This window comes from Rhinatrema bivittatum, chromosome 1, assembly GCF_901001135.1.
Source record: "Rhinatrema bivittatum chromosome 1, aRhiBiv1.1, whole genome shotgun sequence".
NCBI lineage: Eukaryota > Metazoa > Chordata > Amphibia > Gymnophiona > Rhinatrematidae > Rhinatrema > Rhinatrema bivittatum.
The window spans coordinates 559,053,888-559,072,382 of NC_042615.1; the positions used below are offsets into that span (position 1 = coordinate 559,053,888).

General features: G+C 43.9%; 1 protein-coding gene across 1 annotated transcript in view; it reads right to left on the reverse strand.

Annotated features, from left to right (window-relative positions):
* Window positions 1-18,495, reverse strand: part of RASEF (RAS and EF-hand domain containing) — a 214,722-nt gene that overhangs the window by 59,042 nt on the left and 137,185 nt on the right. Inside the window, exons 6-7 of the mRNA XM_029616719.1 lie at window positions 13,285-13,400; window positions 13,106-13,174 (exon numbers count right to left, since the gene is read on the reverse strand). Of these exons, the coding sequence (XP_029472579.1) occupies window positions 13,106-13,174; window positions 13,285-13,400 (185 nt within the window). The remainder of the gene's footprint in view (window positions 1-13,105; window positions 13,175-13,284; window positions 13,401-18,495) is intronic.

Consider the following 18,495-nt stretch of genomic DNA (forward strand, 5'->3'; position numbering starts at 1 on the left):
AGTCGGGGCAGTGTCAGGGCGGACGCCGCAGAAACTTCGCTGACGGTGAAAAGATAAGGCCCCTTATTGCCGCCAGTATCACCCAATAGCATCACCTTTTATGATGGCGCTATTGGGTGCGAAAGCCGGCAGCAATAACACTGCAGTGGTGCGATCGCTACCAGCTTTCACAGGCCCACCCCCCACTTCGCCCACCCGTGCCCCTGTTACCGCCAAATTCAGAAAGCCCTGTGATGAAAGAAAATCCAGCCCTAAGTTACTGACACGACCAGCTTTGAATATCTACCCCACCCCCACCCCCAACCCCTTATTTTTAGTTTTAATTTAGAGATCAATGTTTAAAAGTTTTAAAAGCTCTTCCTACTTTATTTCTGCTGTTATGAATACAAGTAAATTAGGTCGTGGTCATGGACCTTCATCAGACACAAACTCATCCTCATACATAGGAAAGCATACCTTTAAAATGAGCATTTTTCTATTGAAAAGGAAAAATATAGTGCAGCCATTATCCCACAAGGTATATTGAAGGTTATTTCAAAGTTTGTTATCCAATACTCAAACCCAAAGTACTAAATAATATCCCATTACAAAGAAGCAGGTCACTCTAAGCAGTGCCAGTTATCTACAAGAACCACAGCACTATTCTTGGCCATTTAGTCGACATTATTCTTACTTTTCTAATTTTCTTTAGATAACATGTTTGTTATTATATTGATTATATATTTGTTGGGATGATGTAAATTTTATATGATTTTATATAATTTTTTTCAATTGCACAAGCATTTCATAGGAAAATTAGTTCTTACCTGTTAATTTTCGTTCCTGTAGTACCACGGATCAGTCCAGACAATGGGTTGAGCCTCCTTTCCAGCAGGTGGAGACTGACTAAAACTTGCAGGATGCCCTATATCAGGACAGAGCCTATCCTCTCACCCTTCAGTATAACGTATGTCAAAGCATAAAACAATAAACCCAAGAATAGGATCAAGCAAGTAACCAAAAAGCTCAACGGAGCAATCATAGATTAATGTAGAAGCATGGTATACCTATACGCTCTTCCATAAACTTGGTATAAAATAACCACCAAGGCTTCCGGTGTAAATGCTCAGTAATCTTGCACCAAGGAAAGTATGAAAATCTGCAGACCTGCAAGAAAACAAGCTTCGAGAGGACAGAAGACAGACAGGGAAGGGCGTCTGGACTGATCCGTGGTACTACAGGAATGAAAATTAACAGGTAAGAACTAATTTTCCTTTCCTGTACGTACCCGGATCAGTCCAGACAGTGGGATGTACCAAAGCTTCCCTAAACTGGGTGGGACCGAGACAGTCCCACTCGAAGCACTTGCCGCCCAAAGGAATCGAACACCGGAGCGTGTACATCCAGACGGTAGTGCCGAGCAAAAGTGTGCAGAGACGTCCAAGTGGCGGCCCTGCAAATCTCCTGCGGGGAGACAGATTGACTCTCCGCCCATGAAGTAGCCTGAGAACGCAGAGAATGAGCCTTCAGACCCTCAGGAAGCGGACGACCTTGACAAAGATACGTCGAGGAAATGGCTTCCTTCAACCACCGTGCAATCGTGGTCTTGGAAGCCTGCTTACCGAGGTTGGGATCACTCCAAAGGACGAAGAGATGGTCCGATACCCGGAAGTCATTGGTGACCTGGAGATAGCGAAGCAAGACTCGTTTCACATCTATCCGACGAAGGTCGCCACCCGCCGTACCCGCAATCTCCTCCGGAGAGAACGCTGGGAGTTCGACCGACTGGTTGACATGAAAAGCGGAGACAACCTTAGGCAAGAAGGAAGGAACCGTCCTGAGAGAAACCCCGGAATCGGAGAAACGCAAGAAGTGCTCCCGACAGGACAGCGCCTGAAGCTCGGAAATACAGCGAGCAGAGGAAATAGAGACCAGAAAGACAGTCTTTAGAGTGAAATCCTTGAGCGTAGCGTGGCGAAGAGGCTCGAAGGGAGCCGCACAGAGAGCACGAAGGACCAGGTTGAGACTCCACGACGGACACGTGGCCCGAGAGGGGGGGGGGCGGAGGTGTCTAACGCCCCTCAGGAAATGAATCACGTCAGGGTGAGCTGCTAAGGCATGACCGTCCACCCGACCCAGGAGAGAGCCGAGCGCCGAGACTTGAACGCATAGAGAAGTGAAGGAGAGGCCCTTAGAGAGACCCTTCTGAAGAAAAGAAAGAATCAAAGGAATCGAGGTGGAGCGCGCAGGGACACCCGCCTCCGTACACGCGGACTCAAAAACTTTCCAGATGCGCACATAGGCCAGAGAAGTCGACTGCTTCCGGGCTCGCAGCAGGGTGGAGATGACCTCCTCCCTATAACTTTGCACCTCAGGCAATGCCGTTCAAAAGCCAGGCCGCAAGACAGAAGCGATCGGCCTGGTTGAAAAATACAGGCCCCTGCCGGAGGAGACAAGGGAGATGACCGAGGCGCAGGGGCCCGTCCACCGCTAGATTGATGAGATCCGTGAACCACGACCTTCGCGGCCACTCGGGAGCGACGAGAATCACCGGTCCCCAGTGGAGCTTGATTCTCCTGAGAACTTTCCCCACCAGTGGCCACGGGGGAAACACGTACAGAAGGACGTCCGCTGGCCAAGGTAAAGCCAGAGCATCCACGCCCTCTGCGCCATGCTCCCTCCAGCGGCTGAAGAACCGATTGGCCTTGGCATTGCGCAGAGTCGCCATGAGATCGAGGTGAGGAGGACCCCACCTGTCCACTATCAGAGCCATGGCTGCGTCCAAGAGCTCCCACTCCCCCAGATCGAGCGACTGCCGGCTGAGGAAGTCGGCTTGAACATTGTCTTTTCCGGCGATGTGAGAAGCCGATGTGTGACGCTCCGCCCAAGCGAGGAGACGGCTGGCTTCCAAGGCTACCAGGGGACTTCGAGTGCCCCCTTGGGAATTGATGTAGGCGACTGTGGTGGAGTTGTCGGATAGGACTCGTACCGCCTTGCCGCGGATCAAGGGAAGGAACTCCTGAAGGGCCAGGCGGACCACCAAAGTTTCCAGTCGATTGATGTGCCAGCGCGACTGAGTCTGGGACCATGTCCCCTGGGTGGACTGAGAAAGGCAGACCGCACCCCAGTCCAACAGGCTGGCGTCCGTGGTTACTATCATCCACTGTGGAGCTTGAAGAGGCATCCCTTGCAGGAGATCAGGAAGAGACAGTCACCACTGTAATTCGTCGGTAGTAGACTCCAAGAACGGAAGGACTATGTGGAACTGCTCCGACACTGGTTGCCAACGAGACAGCAAAGCTTTCTGTAATGGACGCATATGAGCAAAGGCCCACGAGACCAGATCTATGGTAGAAGCCATGGAGCCCAGGACTTGGAGATAATCCCAGGCTGTCAGGGAAGATAGCGCAATCAGATTCTGGACCTGATCGATCAGCTTGAGGGCTCGCACCCGAGGTAAGAATACCTTGCCTGCTCGGGTGCCACCCTTCAGTATTCGTCTGTCTCCAGCAAGTGCAGCATCTCCCCTTCGGTTCTCTGCTGTAGGCTAGTCAGCCTCTTCTTTCTCTTTAGGCTCAAGCAAGTACTTCTTTTGGTTCTTGTTTAAAAAAAAAAAAAAAGAAGGATCTCTGAAGGAAATTTCTGCCTTCTTTAGTGCCTTTCTGTTTTTTGTGTGGGAGACATCCGTCTCCCAAATAACAGCCGAGAAATTGAAACAATTGTGGAATCATACTCAACAGATGATTAATCAAGCAGGTTTAACAGCCAACAGATTTTCTGATCGCCATCGTAGACCGACACCCCAATTTTTGCAAGTAGACAGAGTTTAGCTTAGTACACGTAATATCCGTTTAAAGGTTCCTTCCATGCGTCTGGCTCGCCAATACATTGTTTCTTTCACAGTGCTCAAACAGTTGGGACCAGTAACATATCAACTTCGACTACCTCCTTCTTTAAAGATTCACAATTCTTTCCATGTTTCTCTTCTTAAACCACTCATACTCTCTTGTCCCACTTGAGGAATTCCTGACTCACTACAATTTGCGACGAAGAGTGACACTATCTATCAAGTGCATGAAATCCTGGATGTTCGAAAACGTGGACGAAGATGGGAGTATCTTTTGTCCTGGGAAGGATATAGCCCAGAAGAGAACTCTTGGGAACCAGCTTCTAATATTTTAGACAAGAACCTAATTAAACAATTCCATGCGGATCATCCAGGAAAACCCAAACCTCCTGGAGGAGGGCCTAGAGCAGGGGTCAGGAACCTTTTTGGCTGAGAGAGCCATAAATGCCACATATTTTAAAATGTAATTCCATGAGAGCCATACAATATGTTTAAAACTAAATACAAGTAAATGTGTGCATTTTATGTAAGATCACACTTTTAAAGTACAATAAGTCTCTGAAAATATTACACCAGGCCTTAAGACACCAATACATCTCCTATTAGGAAAACGGACCAAGTCAGGCTGCTATAGAGTCCTACACAGAAACTACACGCCAGCAGAAAACCTCACCTGAATCACGTGCTGTCCCTCACCTAACATAGAATAAAGAGACCAAAACGCATAACAAGAAGCATGCAGACAAAAACTGAATTGGAAACTGCAACAAGCCAGAGTCTCTGTATGCAGTGTAACAAAGGAAAAAAGAAACATCACACATCCTTATAAAACAAATCAAGAAATATAAAATCATCAGCAGTAAAACTGTACTAACAAAAAGAACATATTTCGAAACAGCTGATGAGTGGAATATCCAATAATTAAAAACTCATATAAAACATTTCCAGATACCAACATAATATTTCAAAATAGCAGACACAAAGATCCAGTAATGAAAAATAATAAGGATACAAAAATTTTTTTGCTCTGCATACCTGGGAACGTTTGATATCCAGGTGTCCTGAGATTGTTCTGAATTAGCAGGAGGTGGGGTGGTTTGCTTGGAACTTTCTCCTCTCTGTCACATACCAGCGCTCTCTCTCACACTGGCTCTCAATGACACACCTATACACACATGCTCTCAGTCACTCACATATACAAATGTTTTTTCTCTCTCACTTATATAGGCTCTTAATTACACATTTACACACATGCTGTCTATCTTTTCACGCTTACACACACACAGGCTTTCAATCACATAAATACATGCTGTCTTTTTCTCTCACACACAGACTCTCATTCACATGCTTATAAACATGTCCTCTCTCTCATTTACACACAGGCTCTCAATCACATACTCACATGCTCCCTCACCTAAATCAGCTCTCAATCACACACAGACACACATGGTCTCTCTCTCTCATTTAAACACAGGCTCTCAATCACATACTCACATGCTCCATCACCTAAACCAGCTGTCAATCAGACACAGACACACATGATCTCTCTCTTACTTATACACACAGGCTCTTAATCATACATACACATGATCTCTCTCACACACAAAGGATCTCAATCATACACACATACTCTTTCAAACAAACAGGTTTTCAATTACAAACTTACACATACAGGTTCCCAATGGTAAACTTACATTCATGCTCTCTCTCTCACAGGCAGGATCTCAATCACAGACATACTCTCTTTCACATATACAGGCTCTCAATCATTCACATACATGCAATCTCTCACTCACACACACAGGATCTCAAACACACATGCTTGCTCACTCATTCACTCTCTCTCTTCCCCCCCCCCCCCGGAACTCGCGGCAGCAGCAGCCACCTCCCAACGCTAACCTCCTTCATTTTCAGCCCTCGCGGAGGCGAAGGCGGAGTCCCATCGGCCGCGGTTGAAGATTTTCATTTTCCTCCGAGCCGCGCTGCAGTCTTCTTCCCGCGCAGGCACCCGATGCTCTCCACTTCCTCTTCCGGGCCGCGGGAAGAAGAGAGCACGCCGGTGCTCTCTTCTTCCCGCGGCCCGGAAGAGGAAGTGGAGAGCATCGGGTGCCTGCGCGGGAAGACCCGCGCAGGCACCCGATGACTCCAGCGCTGGCACCCGGCTGACACCCGATGACTCCCGCGCAGGCACCCGGATGACTCCAGTCGGCGTGCTCTCTTCTCCTCCCCCCCGCGGCCCGGAAGAGGAAGTGGTGAGCATCGGGTGCCTGCGCGGAAGAAGAGACCACGCTAGTGTGGTCTCTTCTTCCCGCGCAGGCACCCGATGCTCTCCACTTCCTCTTCCGGGCCGCGGGGGGGAGGAGAAGAGAGCACGCCGGTGCCGCTGACTCAGCTGTCCTGCCGCGTTCCGCCCGGGCTGACAGCATTTTAAGCCCGGGCGACGGAGGACCGGGGAGCAGCTGGGTCAGCGGGGAACCGCGAAGTATGGCGACACGTGTCTGCGAGCCAGATGCAGCCCTCAAAAGAGCCATATCTGGCTCGCGAGCCATGGGTTCCCGACCCCTGGCCTAGAGGGAAGGGTACTGTTGCGCGGGTTGGACTAGTATGTCCGATCCCACTTACCTTCTCTCCAATTTTGCGGTACAGGCTTAGGCCTGGTTGTGGCACTGGGCTTTGCTGCGGCACTTCCATTGCGGCGTGCGCAAGACTTAGTCGGGAGTTGATCGCGGCGTGGCCTTTGATGTGCGCGCGGGACGTGGAGCCTCTGCGTTCAGTTCTGCCTCCAAGGTTGGGTCGCTGCCCGTCTTTGTCGGGGTTTCCGGGTTTCCCTGTCGAGCTGGAGCGGCTCGAACTGTCGGGGCTCTGCTGTCTTCGTCTGGGTTTCTGAGTTTCCTTGTCAGGTCTCCATAGGTCCACAGGTTGTTTACTTTTATTTTTAAAGGGCCAGTAGTTTTTCCTTGTGGCCTCTTCTCTGACATCACAGTGCAGGGACTATATAAAGAAAGTCCCTGCACTGCACTAGTGCCTTAGCAATGTTTTTTGTTTCTTTTTAAGTGCCAGGTTCTTTGTTTTTTAGTCTCCTGTCACTTCCAAGGTTTTGGGTTTTCTTGAGATTTCTTTGGTTTTCTGGTGATTACAGATTTTTCCCTGTGTTTTCTAATTCATGTTATTAAGATACCAGTGATTGGTTTTTTTTAAATAAATCCTTTGATTTTTTGACTGATACCTTTTGATCTTCGCTGACTACCCTGAATTTCACCATCTGAGACCCGACATAAGTCCAGCCGACCCCGGCACCCAAGGGCTCAACCTCAGGGGAACGTGAGTTGGTATTGGTGAAGTTTAGCAGGGTTTTAGTTTTTGTCCAGTCTCGCCTCCTGAAGGAAGGATTCCACCTCACGAGCTGGATCACCTTCCTTCAGTTCAAGGGTCCACTTCTTAAAAGCCCAGAACAATACCTCTCGCTTATACCTATTTTCGTGGGTTTGCAATTTAAAGTTTTATTTTATTTTATCTTATTTTGTTCACAAACAATACCTGATACCTATTCAGTTTGAACTTGTCCCTCTCTATGCAGCCTTGCAAAACAAGGTCCTGTTTCAGGAGACTGAACTGTTAAATATCAATTCATTATTGAGCAATTGTTCAACCTGTTCATTGCTGGGGGGTTGTTGTAATAGATTTATATTTGTGTTTCAATCAGGATCTCTGATTAAAAGGACATCCACCAATTAAAAGGACTTTAACTGTTTATTTATGGTGAGATGCAGTCATCTCTTTGAAGTTATAAAAAATTCCTTGATCATATGCAACGCTAATGCAGCACACAATTATATATATGTTTTATATTCTGTTTTGTTACTATGAGAGCTTTGAAGAAGGCACTTTCTTCAAAGGCACTTTCTTCAAAGGCACTTTTTTCATCCTAGAAATATAGATACACACAAGATATCGTCAGATAGGGACCACTTGATCCACCCACTGTGCCTACTGTGCTGTCACATGTCTTACTTGATCTGTGGTCTTTTCCCTCCCTCCCCACCTGCCACCATTAAGGTCCCTTTGTGACTGTCTTTATTAAAAAAAAAAAAAAAAAAAAGAGGATCAGTTTCTGTATTATCAAATGGAATGAAGTTGCTGTACACTGGCACAATGAGAAGGCAAAAAGCATTTTATTCTAAATTCTCAAATTATATAAATACAGTATACATATGAAACACACATGTTTTATTAAATGTATATGCTGGCTTTACATTCTGTTCTATTCTAGTTTTCATCTTCACTCTCACTCAGGAAAAAACAGCTACTCCTTTATAGTCTAAATACTACAGAGGGTGCCGGGGTCGGCTGGACTTACATGGGGTCTCAGATAGAGAACCGGGCACAGCACAGACAGACAGTGAAATTCAGGGTAGTCAGTGAAGATCAAAGGATGTCAGCCAAAAAATCAAAGGACTTTCCCTGCACTGTGATGTCAAAGAATAGGGCCGTGAGGAAAAACTACTGGCCCTTTAAAAATAAAAGTAAACAACCTGCGGGCCTATGGAGACCTGACGACAGAGAAAGCCAGAAACCCCAACAAAGACAGCAGAGCCCCGACCATTCGAGCTGCTCCAGCCCACGCCCAACAGGATCCCGGCAGCAACCCGACCCCAGAGGCAGAACCGAAGGCAGAGGCTCCACGTCCCGCACGCACAAAGGCCACGCCGTGATCAACTCCCGACTGAGTCCCACGCATGCCGCAACAGAAGCGCCATGGCAAGGCACAGTGCCACGACCAGGCCTAAGCTCAAACCGCCAAATTGAAGAGAAGGTAAGCGGACAGGTATAAGAAAATCATACATACCCCATTCAAAAAGAACAGCATACAATCTATTTTAAGGGGATACCAATAATAGGCTTAGATACAAGGAAACAATTCCCTAAAGAAGTATAAAAATTTGGGTACATCAGTTAAATGCATAAATGAAAGACAATGTAACAATGTTCTAGAGCAGATTAGACATGTGATTACTGAAAAGCTATGTGAAAGATAACACCAGAACAAGGCAGTGTGAAGAGGAATATTGGAGAAAAAAAAGAAACTAGTTTAAAGGACTATCAAGTATCTGCTTTAAAGGTTCACAAGTTTTAGAATAAATGTGAACAAATGCTTTAAAATGGCTTAACAAGTGGGAGATGGGGATGCGTGCCAAACCAAAAAGATGCCAGCAGGCTAAATGTCAACACAAAATAAAAATCTACTTTAAAGAAATGACGTAAATGAATGTAGGCAAAATCATTTAAAGTGATGTAACCACAAAATAGCTATGTAAAAGGTGAAGATGTAACAGCTGAGGACACAATAACAAAGGCACTGGCAAAATATGTGTATAGACAGCCGTGTGTAAGGTGAAATAGGACAGATGAAAATGCCCAGAAATAGAGGGATAGAGAAGGGGGTTACATACCCAATTCAAACAGAGAACTCTCAATGCATACATCATTAAAAAGCCATTCTTGGATGCTCATACTGACAATTTCTCCTACTGACAATTGCTCGAAGTCTTTCGTTGTAATGGCTCTTATTACTTTGACAAATGCATGCCTATGGGTTGCTCCATAGCTTGTGCGTACTTTGAAACCTTCAGTTCCTTTGTTAATTTGGTAGTGGAACAAGTTTCTGCATCCAGGAATATTGTTCATTATTTAGATGATTTTTTACTTGAGGGTAAAACTAGTGCTGATCAGTGCCTTAATCTGCTACAAAGTTTTCAGGATATTGCCAAATGATTTGGTATTCCATTGGCACACGAGAAAACAGAGGGCCCACGTACTCGCTTGACATTTTTAGGTATTGAATTGGATTCTGTCGATATGATTTCTCATTTACCTGAAAGGTTGAAGCTTTGTGGGCATTAGTTAAAGAAGCTTCGAGTAAGCCGAAGCTAACTCTGCAACAATTGCAATCCTTAGTGGGCAGTTTAAATTTTGCTTGCAAAGTAATTCCGATGGGAAGGGTATTCCTGCGTAGGTCATCCTTTGCGATGGGAGGTGTATCTAAGAGCCATCATCACATCTGTATTACTTCTAGAATGTGTGAGGATTTGTTTATTTGGGATCAATTCTTGTCCGAGTTCAATGGGAGCTCCTTTTGGCAGTTTGACTCGATATCTAATCATGACTTAGAGCTGTACACGGATGCCACAGGGTCTCTAGGTTTTGGTGCGCCAAGCCTTGGCCTGAGGATTGGCATTTATCTGGCATCACCAGAAACATTACCTTCTTGGAACTTTTCCCAATTGTGGTCGCGGTGTACTTATGGGGTTCGCGTTTGAGAGATAAGAAGGTACTCTTTTCGTGAGACAATCTGGGCGTGATCGAGGCCATTAATAAAAGATCGGCGAAGTGCTTGATGATCTCCGAATTGCTGCGTGAGCTTGTTCTTCGCTGTATGTATTTGAATGTGACCATTTGGGCTCGTCATGTCCCAGGTTTTGCTAATTGTGTGACTGATTCTCTTTCTCGTTCCAAGTGGGAGCTGTTTCGGAAGCTTGCTTCAGAAGCGGATCCAGCTGGATCTTTGGTTCCTCTTTTCCTATGGAAATGTGGTTCCCAGAAGCCTGGAAGCTGCTGCGAGCATCACTAGCCCCATCCACTTGGAGTGGTTACATGACAGGCGCCCATAAGGTGGTTTCTTTCCTTTCCTTTATGGGATGGACTTGGGGGCCTGTTTCGGTTGTCTTGTTATTGCAATTTATGGAAAAGGCCAGAGCTGAAGGATGCTCTAAAGCCTCCATCAATAAACAGTTATACAGTTTTTCCTTTTTTATGAAGGTTCATGGTTGGGGTTTTCAAATTGGCCGTTTTGTGATTCAGCGGTAGTTGGTTGGGTGGTCCAGAGATTCCACTCGTACTGGGGACAGGTGCTTGCCCATTACACACAACATCCTGTTGAGGCTATGGGATATTTTGCCTGACATTTGCACATCCACTTATGAATGTTGCTTTTTTAGGGAGGCTTTTGTGCTGGCATTGTTTGGAGCTTTCAGGGTTAGTGAAGTAGTCGCCAGGGCATCAAAAGGGGCTGAATCCACTGGTTTGCTAGTGTGGCATGTGATGTTATCACCTACTTCCTTGCTGTTGTATATTCCAAAATCAAAAGCTGATCAAGCGGGAAAGGGGTTCTAAGTTATACTAAGGGCTGTTCCAGGTTTGCGCACTTGCCCGGTAGCTAATACAGTAACATATTCTCAGTTGCGTGCCCCTGGTACAGCCCAGTTCTTGGTCCATGCAGATCTCCGTCCTCTGACAAAATGTCATTTTCAGATGGTGCTGCGGACCAGTTTGCTGTCCTTGGGTTTAAATGCTGGGAAATTTGGGGCACATTCTTTTAGGATTGGGGAGGCAACTTCCGCCGCTTCTGCGGGTTTGTCAGGTGGGATGATTCAAAGGATCGGATGCTGGAAGTCAGATGCGTTTGAAGGATATGTTCATCCTGGGCCTTTGTAATTTTCAGTGCTCTACCTAATTATGTTCTCTTTCTAGGTGCACAGACATGCATGCAGACGCCCTTATAGGTCTCATTTAGACTTTTCTGGTCGGGGTGTTTCGGTTCAGTGGTTGGGTCATAGGGGAATGATGTGGGATGAGTTGATCCCGTGTTTACGAAGAGGTTTAAAACGTTATGGGTTTAAAATGTTATGTCTTGATAATTCATTTGCGGGGTAACAATTGTGGAAAGATGTCAAGACGCAAATCTATCAGCATGGTGCACAAGGATTTAACGTTTATTTCTATACTATTCCCTGCTGCTGTAATTTGCTGGTCTGACATCATACCAAGGCCTGCTAAAATGAACAATTAAATTTCGCACAGAAGCCATGCCAAAGCCAATCAACAGATTGGCTCTTGGTTAAGCCTTTTGGGGGGTCGGCACATCCATCATGAGTGGTCGTGGGACTTAGAGGGCGGTCTTTTCAGGGATGATGGAGTTCACCTATTTATCAGTCTGGACTTATTCCTTAATTCATTTCAGGAGGCTCTGGAAAGAATTTTTCAGAAGGAATCTTGGCCGCATCTTTGGGGGTCACAAATTCAGTGATCTGTGCCTGTGGTGGGTTGCCTGAGCCTTTTGGGTGCAGTGTTATTATTTCAGAATTGACTTCATTCAAGTTATAATTTATAAGGTTGACTGGGTGCAGTTGTCAACTTTGGGACTCCTTGCTGGGAGGTGGCGGGGGTCTTCCTGACTTGGGCTCCTTGCTAGGATGTGGCGAGGGCAGTGATAATAAGTTTCAAGGATCACAGGAACTTGCTAGCAGGTTGGCTAGTAGTGATTATCTTGCTGGGAGGTGGCAGATGGTCATTTCGAATTCCTAAATGTTGGCGTTGTGGGCTCGGGCACCTATTGTACAATAAAACTGCGGCCTGTTTGATTCCAGTTCTGTATTTGTGTTATTCCTGGGGGGGGTTAATTGTAAAAGGGCAGTTGTGGAAGGAGTCTAAGTCCTGGCTACCCATTTTACATGTCTAACCTGCTTTAGAACAATTACATTGTCTTTCATTTATGCATTTAACTGATGTACCAAAATTTTCTTTATACTTCTTTAGGGAATTGTTACCTTGTTTCTAAGCCTGTTATTGGTATCCCCTTAAAATAGATTGTATGCTGTTCTTTTTGAATGGGGTATGTATGATTTTCTTATATCTCTCACTTATGCCTATTTTTGTGGATTTGTAATTTAATGTTTTATTTTATTTTATCTTATTTTGTTCACAGAGAATACTTGATACCTATTCAGTTTGAACTTGTACCTCCTGATGCAGCCTTGTGAAACAAGGTCCCGTGTTGGGGGATTGAACTGTTAAAGATCAATTCATTATTGAGTAATTGTTCAACCTGTTCATTGCTGGGGTTTGTTGTAATAGATTTATATTTGTGTTTCAATCAGGATCTCTGATTAAAAGGACATTCTATGATTAAAAGGACTTTTACTGTTTATTTATGCATTCATCTCTTTGAAGTTATTAAAAATTCTTTGATCATATGCAACCACATTAAATGCTAACGCAGCACCCAAATATATTTTTTTTTTATTTCCTCATCTCTGTGTTATCTGCACACTGATCCATTTGTTTGTGGTATTAACAAAACAGAATATGTCATGAATTAGTAGTGTAATAGTAAGAAAATATTTGCCCATGCATTCATCTAAAAAAAACCCCCGTTATTGGCAACAGGCAACTAACACAGATGAACAATTGAGAGAAACAGCATTTTTTGAATAATAAACTTACTGCAACAATTCAATCTGCCGTGCCAGATTATCTCGGTCATCTGTGTATTCTCTGATTATTTCCAGATCCCTGCAGAATAAAAATATAATAAAAAATAAACAAATAATTGCCAAAGCTCTTTCATTCACCTTTTGAAACCAAATGTGTTGTTCCTGTTGCAGCAAAATCAACAGTTTTACCTTTCTGAGTTCAAACTCTGATCTGCATAATCACTTTTCAAAGCATCTAATTCACTCTGGAGAAAAGCTATACTTGTCTGGGCTTCAAGAAGATCCTTTTTAAGATTCTGATTTTCCTAAAGAGAAGGAAAGGCAATCAAATTGAGCAAACAAATAAATGACATACTTGCTAATGAAATGTTAGCATATAGAAAACAATTAGAGGCCCATATTCCTCTTAAACATTTCCTATTAAACTGAAACAGTCACTATCTACCAATCACTACAATGTTTTACTTCTTGTTAAACTTTTTATCTTTCCTCTAACTCTAATCCCAGTTAGAATGACCCCTGTTTTATTGTAACTTTTTCTTCCATGCACTTGTTTTACTTTTTAATGTATACTCTTATGTTATTAGTTATTTACGTTATAATGTATTTCTCACCCCTTGTTTTATGTAAACCGACATGATACGAACTCCGTGAATGCCGGTATAGAAAAATACAAATAAATAAATAAATAAAATAAATAAATAAATATTCAGTGCTAAGTAGGTAGCCGGATATCCAGTTGGTGGGTAATGGGTGTAACGGGGTGACTCTACTTTTGTTGATTAACTTAGCCGGATAAATACCGATAATGTATCCAGATATAACTTATCTGTCTAAGAAGCGCCAAATATGGGGATAATCAGCAGCAGAGCCATGCTGTTGAATATCCCATGTTAGTTAGCCAGATAAGTCTTTTCCAACTAACTTACATATCTGGATAACACTGAATATAGGGCCCAGAGTATATAAACTTATTTACTTATTTTTTTATTTACTCATCTTCCCAAAAAGCTTAAGGTGGGTACAAATTTCAAGCACAGAGTTACAAAACCAAGCATAAAAAACAATTACATATCATCAGTGATTACATCCAATAATAATTAGCAAAAATAAGAGCTGCTTACCTATAAAAGATGTTCTCTGAGGACAGTAAGCTGTCATGTGATAGAACCCAGCCCAGAAAAACTGTGCCAAAATTTCTAGAACTTTGACTGAGCCTCACTGGCCATCCCCACGAATTCCACTGTATTACATGTCCACATGTGGGTCCCTTCAGTCTCATAATTTCACTATATGGCGTTTTCGCATGCGTTAAGGCATTTTTGCATGCGAAAAATGCCCAGGTAGAGAGTCCATCAAGCTAGGTTGAGAGAACATTGCACAAATCTCATCTTTGGGTGAGTTTCCTCACTCCGAAGGTCAGCAAATCTTCACATGAGAGCACTGTTCTGTTCATACATCTCACTTTGAATGTCAAAGTGGCCCCTAATCCCTACACTCCTACCTAAACCTCACCTCAAGTAATTAGGTGGGCCTCATATAGAGGTATAAATACCTACCTAGCATGAGGGCCTTATAGCTTCTCTCTCTCTCTCAGTGGTTGCAGGTAGGAAATACAACAATTCTGGCATTTATCGTAAAGTGCGAAAAAGTTATCGCAGTTTGCGCTAATAACTATGTGAAGTGCTAAGATAGGCTGTTTATCGCAAAGTGCGCTATTACCATCAAACACACCCATTTTCCTAACGCATGCGATATTTAGTGCATTTTGATAAATCCAGGCCTAAGAAAGAAAGAAAGAATTATGGAGGTGGGCAGGTTTCATAAGGACTGACATCTTGCTGTCCTTGGAGCACATCTGTTACAGGTAAGCAACTCTGCTTTCTCTGAGCGCAAGCAGGATGGCAGCCTTTACACATGGGGAATCCCTAGCTACAGGCTGCTCCCAACAAAAAAATAGGCAATAAAACAAGTTGCCAAATAAAATACGCATAGCAATGTTTTTATTGGCAACAAGCTTTTTTTTATTTTATTCTTAACCTAGAAGGGGAGCCTGGAACGAAAACAACAGGCTATAAAAAGGAAAGAGAGTTGGTTTCACATCTCAAACAAATTCCAAAGGACAGACTGGCCAAACTTAATGTTACATCAGCCATCCCAGTCCAAACAGTATAAGAATAAGTGGAGAGAATACTTCGCAGCCTTGCAGATCTCTTCCATGATTGCATGTGAGCCACCAACACTACCATGGGTCAAACAGAATGAGCCTTGATGTGGCCCACCAGATTCAGGCCTTCCTGGGCATATAACAGAAGGAGATGCAATCTCCTAGCTAATTAGGCATAGTCTGTTTGGCAATGGCAATCTTCAGATTGTTTGCATCAAAAGAAACAAAAAGTTGGGTGGACTTTCTATGAATTTCAGTCTGCTCCAGGTAAAGGGCCAAGGCTCTCTTGTCGTCCAAACTGTGCCGTGCTTGTTCATCTTGGTGGACATGTGGCCTGGGAAAAAATGTTGGAAAGACAATTGACTAAGATGGAATTCCGACACCATCTTAGGCAAGAAAGAATGATAGGGTGCACAGGAACACCCTATCATGGAAAAACTTGGTATAAGGTGTATAAGTTACTAGAGCATGAAGCTCAATGACTGCCACCAAATACACAACCTTCCAGATCAAGTACTTCAGATCACAGAGATGCAGTGGTTCAAAGGGAGCCTTCATTGGCTAGGTCAAAACCATATTGAGGTCCCATGACACAGCAAGAGGTCTGATGGGAGGCTTCAAATGAAATAAAATGTACAAATAAAGGCTGTACAGAGATGGACTTACTTTCTACGTGGTGATATGTACCAATCACACTAAGGTGGACCCTTACCAAGTTGGTCTTGTGACCAATCTCCAACAAATTTGGAAGGAAATCAAGTGGTTTTTGTGTGGACCTTTTGCTCACATCACATGGCAAACATGCTCCACTTAACTCCACAGGACTGTCTATTTATTTTAAAATATTTGTTACCCACCTTTCCTATGTTCAAGGCAGGGTCAAAACATCATTTCTGAAAGCTAAAAGAACTTGAAACACATCATCAGACAAATCAATGGAATGCAGAATCAACCTCTCAACATCCAAGCAAGGAGCGAGAGGGACTTAAAGTTGGATTATTGCAACGTACCTTGATCCTGAGTGATGAGATCTGGGGAAATCCTCAGTCTGATCGGTTTCCTGATGGCCATCTCCCCCAGGAGCAAGAACCAGACCTGTCTCATCCATAAGGGGGCTATGAGAATTATGGTTCCCTTGTCCTCTTTGAGCTTCAAAGTCCTTGCCACTTGGGGTACTGGAGGGTACAAAAGACCCTTGTCCCAATGCAGAGAAAAGCATCAAAGACTAACTTGCTGTGCATCCTCTGCCTGGAGCACAAGAGTAAGACCTTCCTGTTTCAAGTTGATGCAATCAGATCCACTACAGGTATTCTCCAGCAGCAGATGATCTGATTCACTACCCCCTCAATTAAGGGATCACTTGTGTGGTTGCAAGGCCAGACTCAATCTGTCCTCTAGCAAATTCTCCACTCAAGCAAAGTAAGTGGCTCTGAGAACCATCCCCCCCAAGAGATAGCCCAGATCCACAGCTGGATGGCCTCCTGACATACAAGTTACAATCCTGTAGCTCCCGTCTTGTTGATGTAATACACTATCACTTGGTCATTGGTCTGGACAAGGATAACTTTGTTGAATAGCCAATGAAAGTATTTAGAGCATACTGGATTGCCCAGAGCTCCAGGAAGTTTACTGAATGAAATTTTTCTTGGGCAGACTACGAGTCCTGGGTGTAAAGCCCATCTACATGAGCTCCCCAATCTAGAGTGGACACATCTATGTTGAGGACAATCTGGATCGGAGAAAATTTGGAAGGGACTCTTCTGACCAGACTGGGATTGTCCCACCACCAGGACAGGGAATCTCTGAGCGGTGGAGTGATTCAGATGCTGTCCCATAGGTTTTGAGTGGCCTGCAGCTACTGAGACTTCAAGGACATTGCCAGAATCCACTAGACACGTTGGACTGAAACAAATGAGATGGCGGTCAACAAAGGACCCTACCTCAGCAGAGGGGACAGATGCAAAAATAAACTTAATAGAAATGTCAGAAAACCTTACCTAGGGACAACTAGGAGGAAAAACAAAGACCAGAACAAGATAAGTGAGGCATTACCATAAACAAAGGGTTCTGCGGAAAAAGAGAGAATAAAGGGTCCCCCATGTGAATGCATAATATACTGGCATGTGTGGATATGACCAGTGAGACATAGTCAAACTTCTAGAAACTTTGACATAATTTTTCCAGGTGGGGCTACATCAGTCCTTTGTGTGAAGACTGTCATCCTTGGAGAAAATAATAAAAATTCACTGGTACTAACAATCATAAATTAAAGGTTGCTGCTATAAACCGAATGTTCTATAAGGACTAATGCAAAACCTTTGAGATCAACAAAATCATAAGAGTCTTCTGCATGACCAACATGGGCAAACATCAAAATCAGCTATTTCTATGGAACTTTTGAACACTTAGGTGCAGAGTTCTAACAGTCATATTGGGATGGAGAAAACTATATTCTTTGTGGTGATTCTCATTATTGGACAAAGACAAGAATTATCCATAGATGATGATATACTATAAGCTTGTGAATACTTCCATAAATGTGAACAAAAACTAACTTCTTAAAAGAAAAAAAGGCAATATTATGCCCAAAGGTGCCACTTCGATAACTAGAAAATTCTAAAATAGAAATTAGTATCAGTTAATGTGTGTGCTTATGTCTTAATCCACAGTCTCTTGCCTGCAGTTGGCTTCAAACAGTATCATGCGAAAGCACTCCTCGACTCATTTACCAATTCCCACCTACCAGCCTATTTTGAGAAGATACACAATTTTATTTTATAATTACACAAAAATATCTGATTCCTCAAACAATAACTTCAATCCTTAATACTAAAATCTCTCAAAAAATTGTAAAAACTGCACTTAACTGGCTATGCGCCTCTTTTATATTCTTTACACGTCCCAGCTCTCAGCACTGCTGAAGAAAGTCATCAGAATGCTCCTGTTTCTTTAACTACCCACTACTGACAATGTTTCAGCGCTAGGACACACCTGCATCAGGAGTTCAAACTAAATACTAGCCACGAGCGGCTCTGCCTAAATTACTTCAACATAACTTACATAGAGGGTCATTCATTTCCATGGACTCAGTTTCTGAAATAACCACTAATTAGTAGCTCAGCTGCTGACCAGTGAACAAGGAAGAATTGGGCAGAAGCAAGAGATGCTGCAACCTGCTGCTGATGTAATGTTGGAGTCAAGTCATTACATGAACCAGTGCTCTCTTGTGGGGA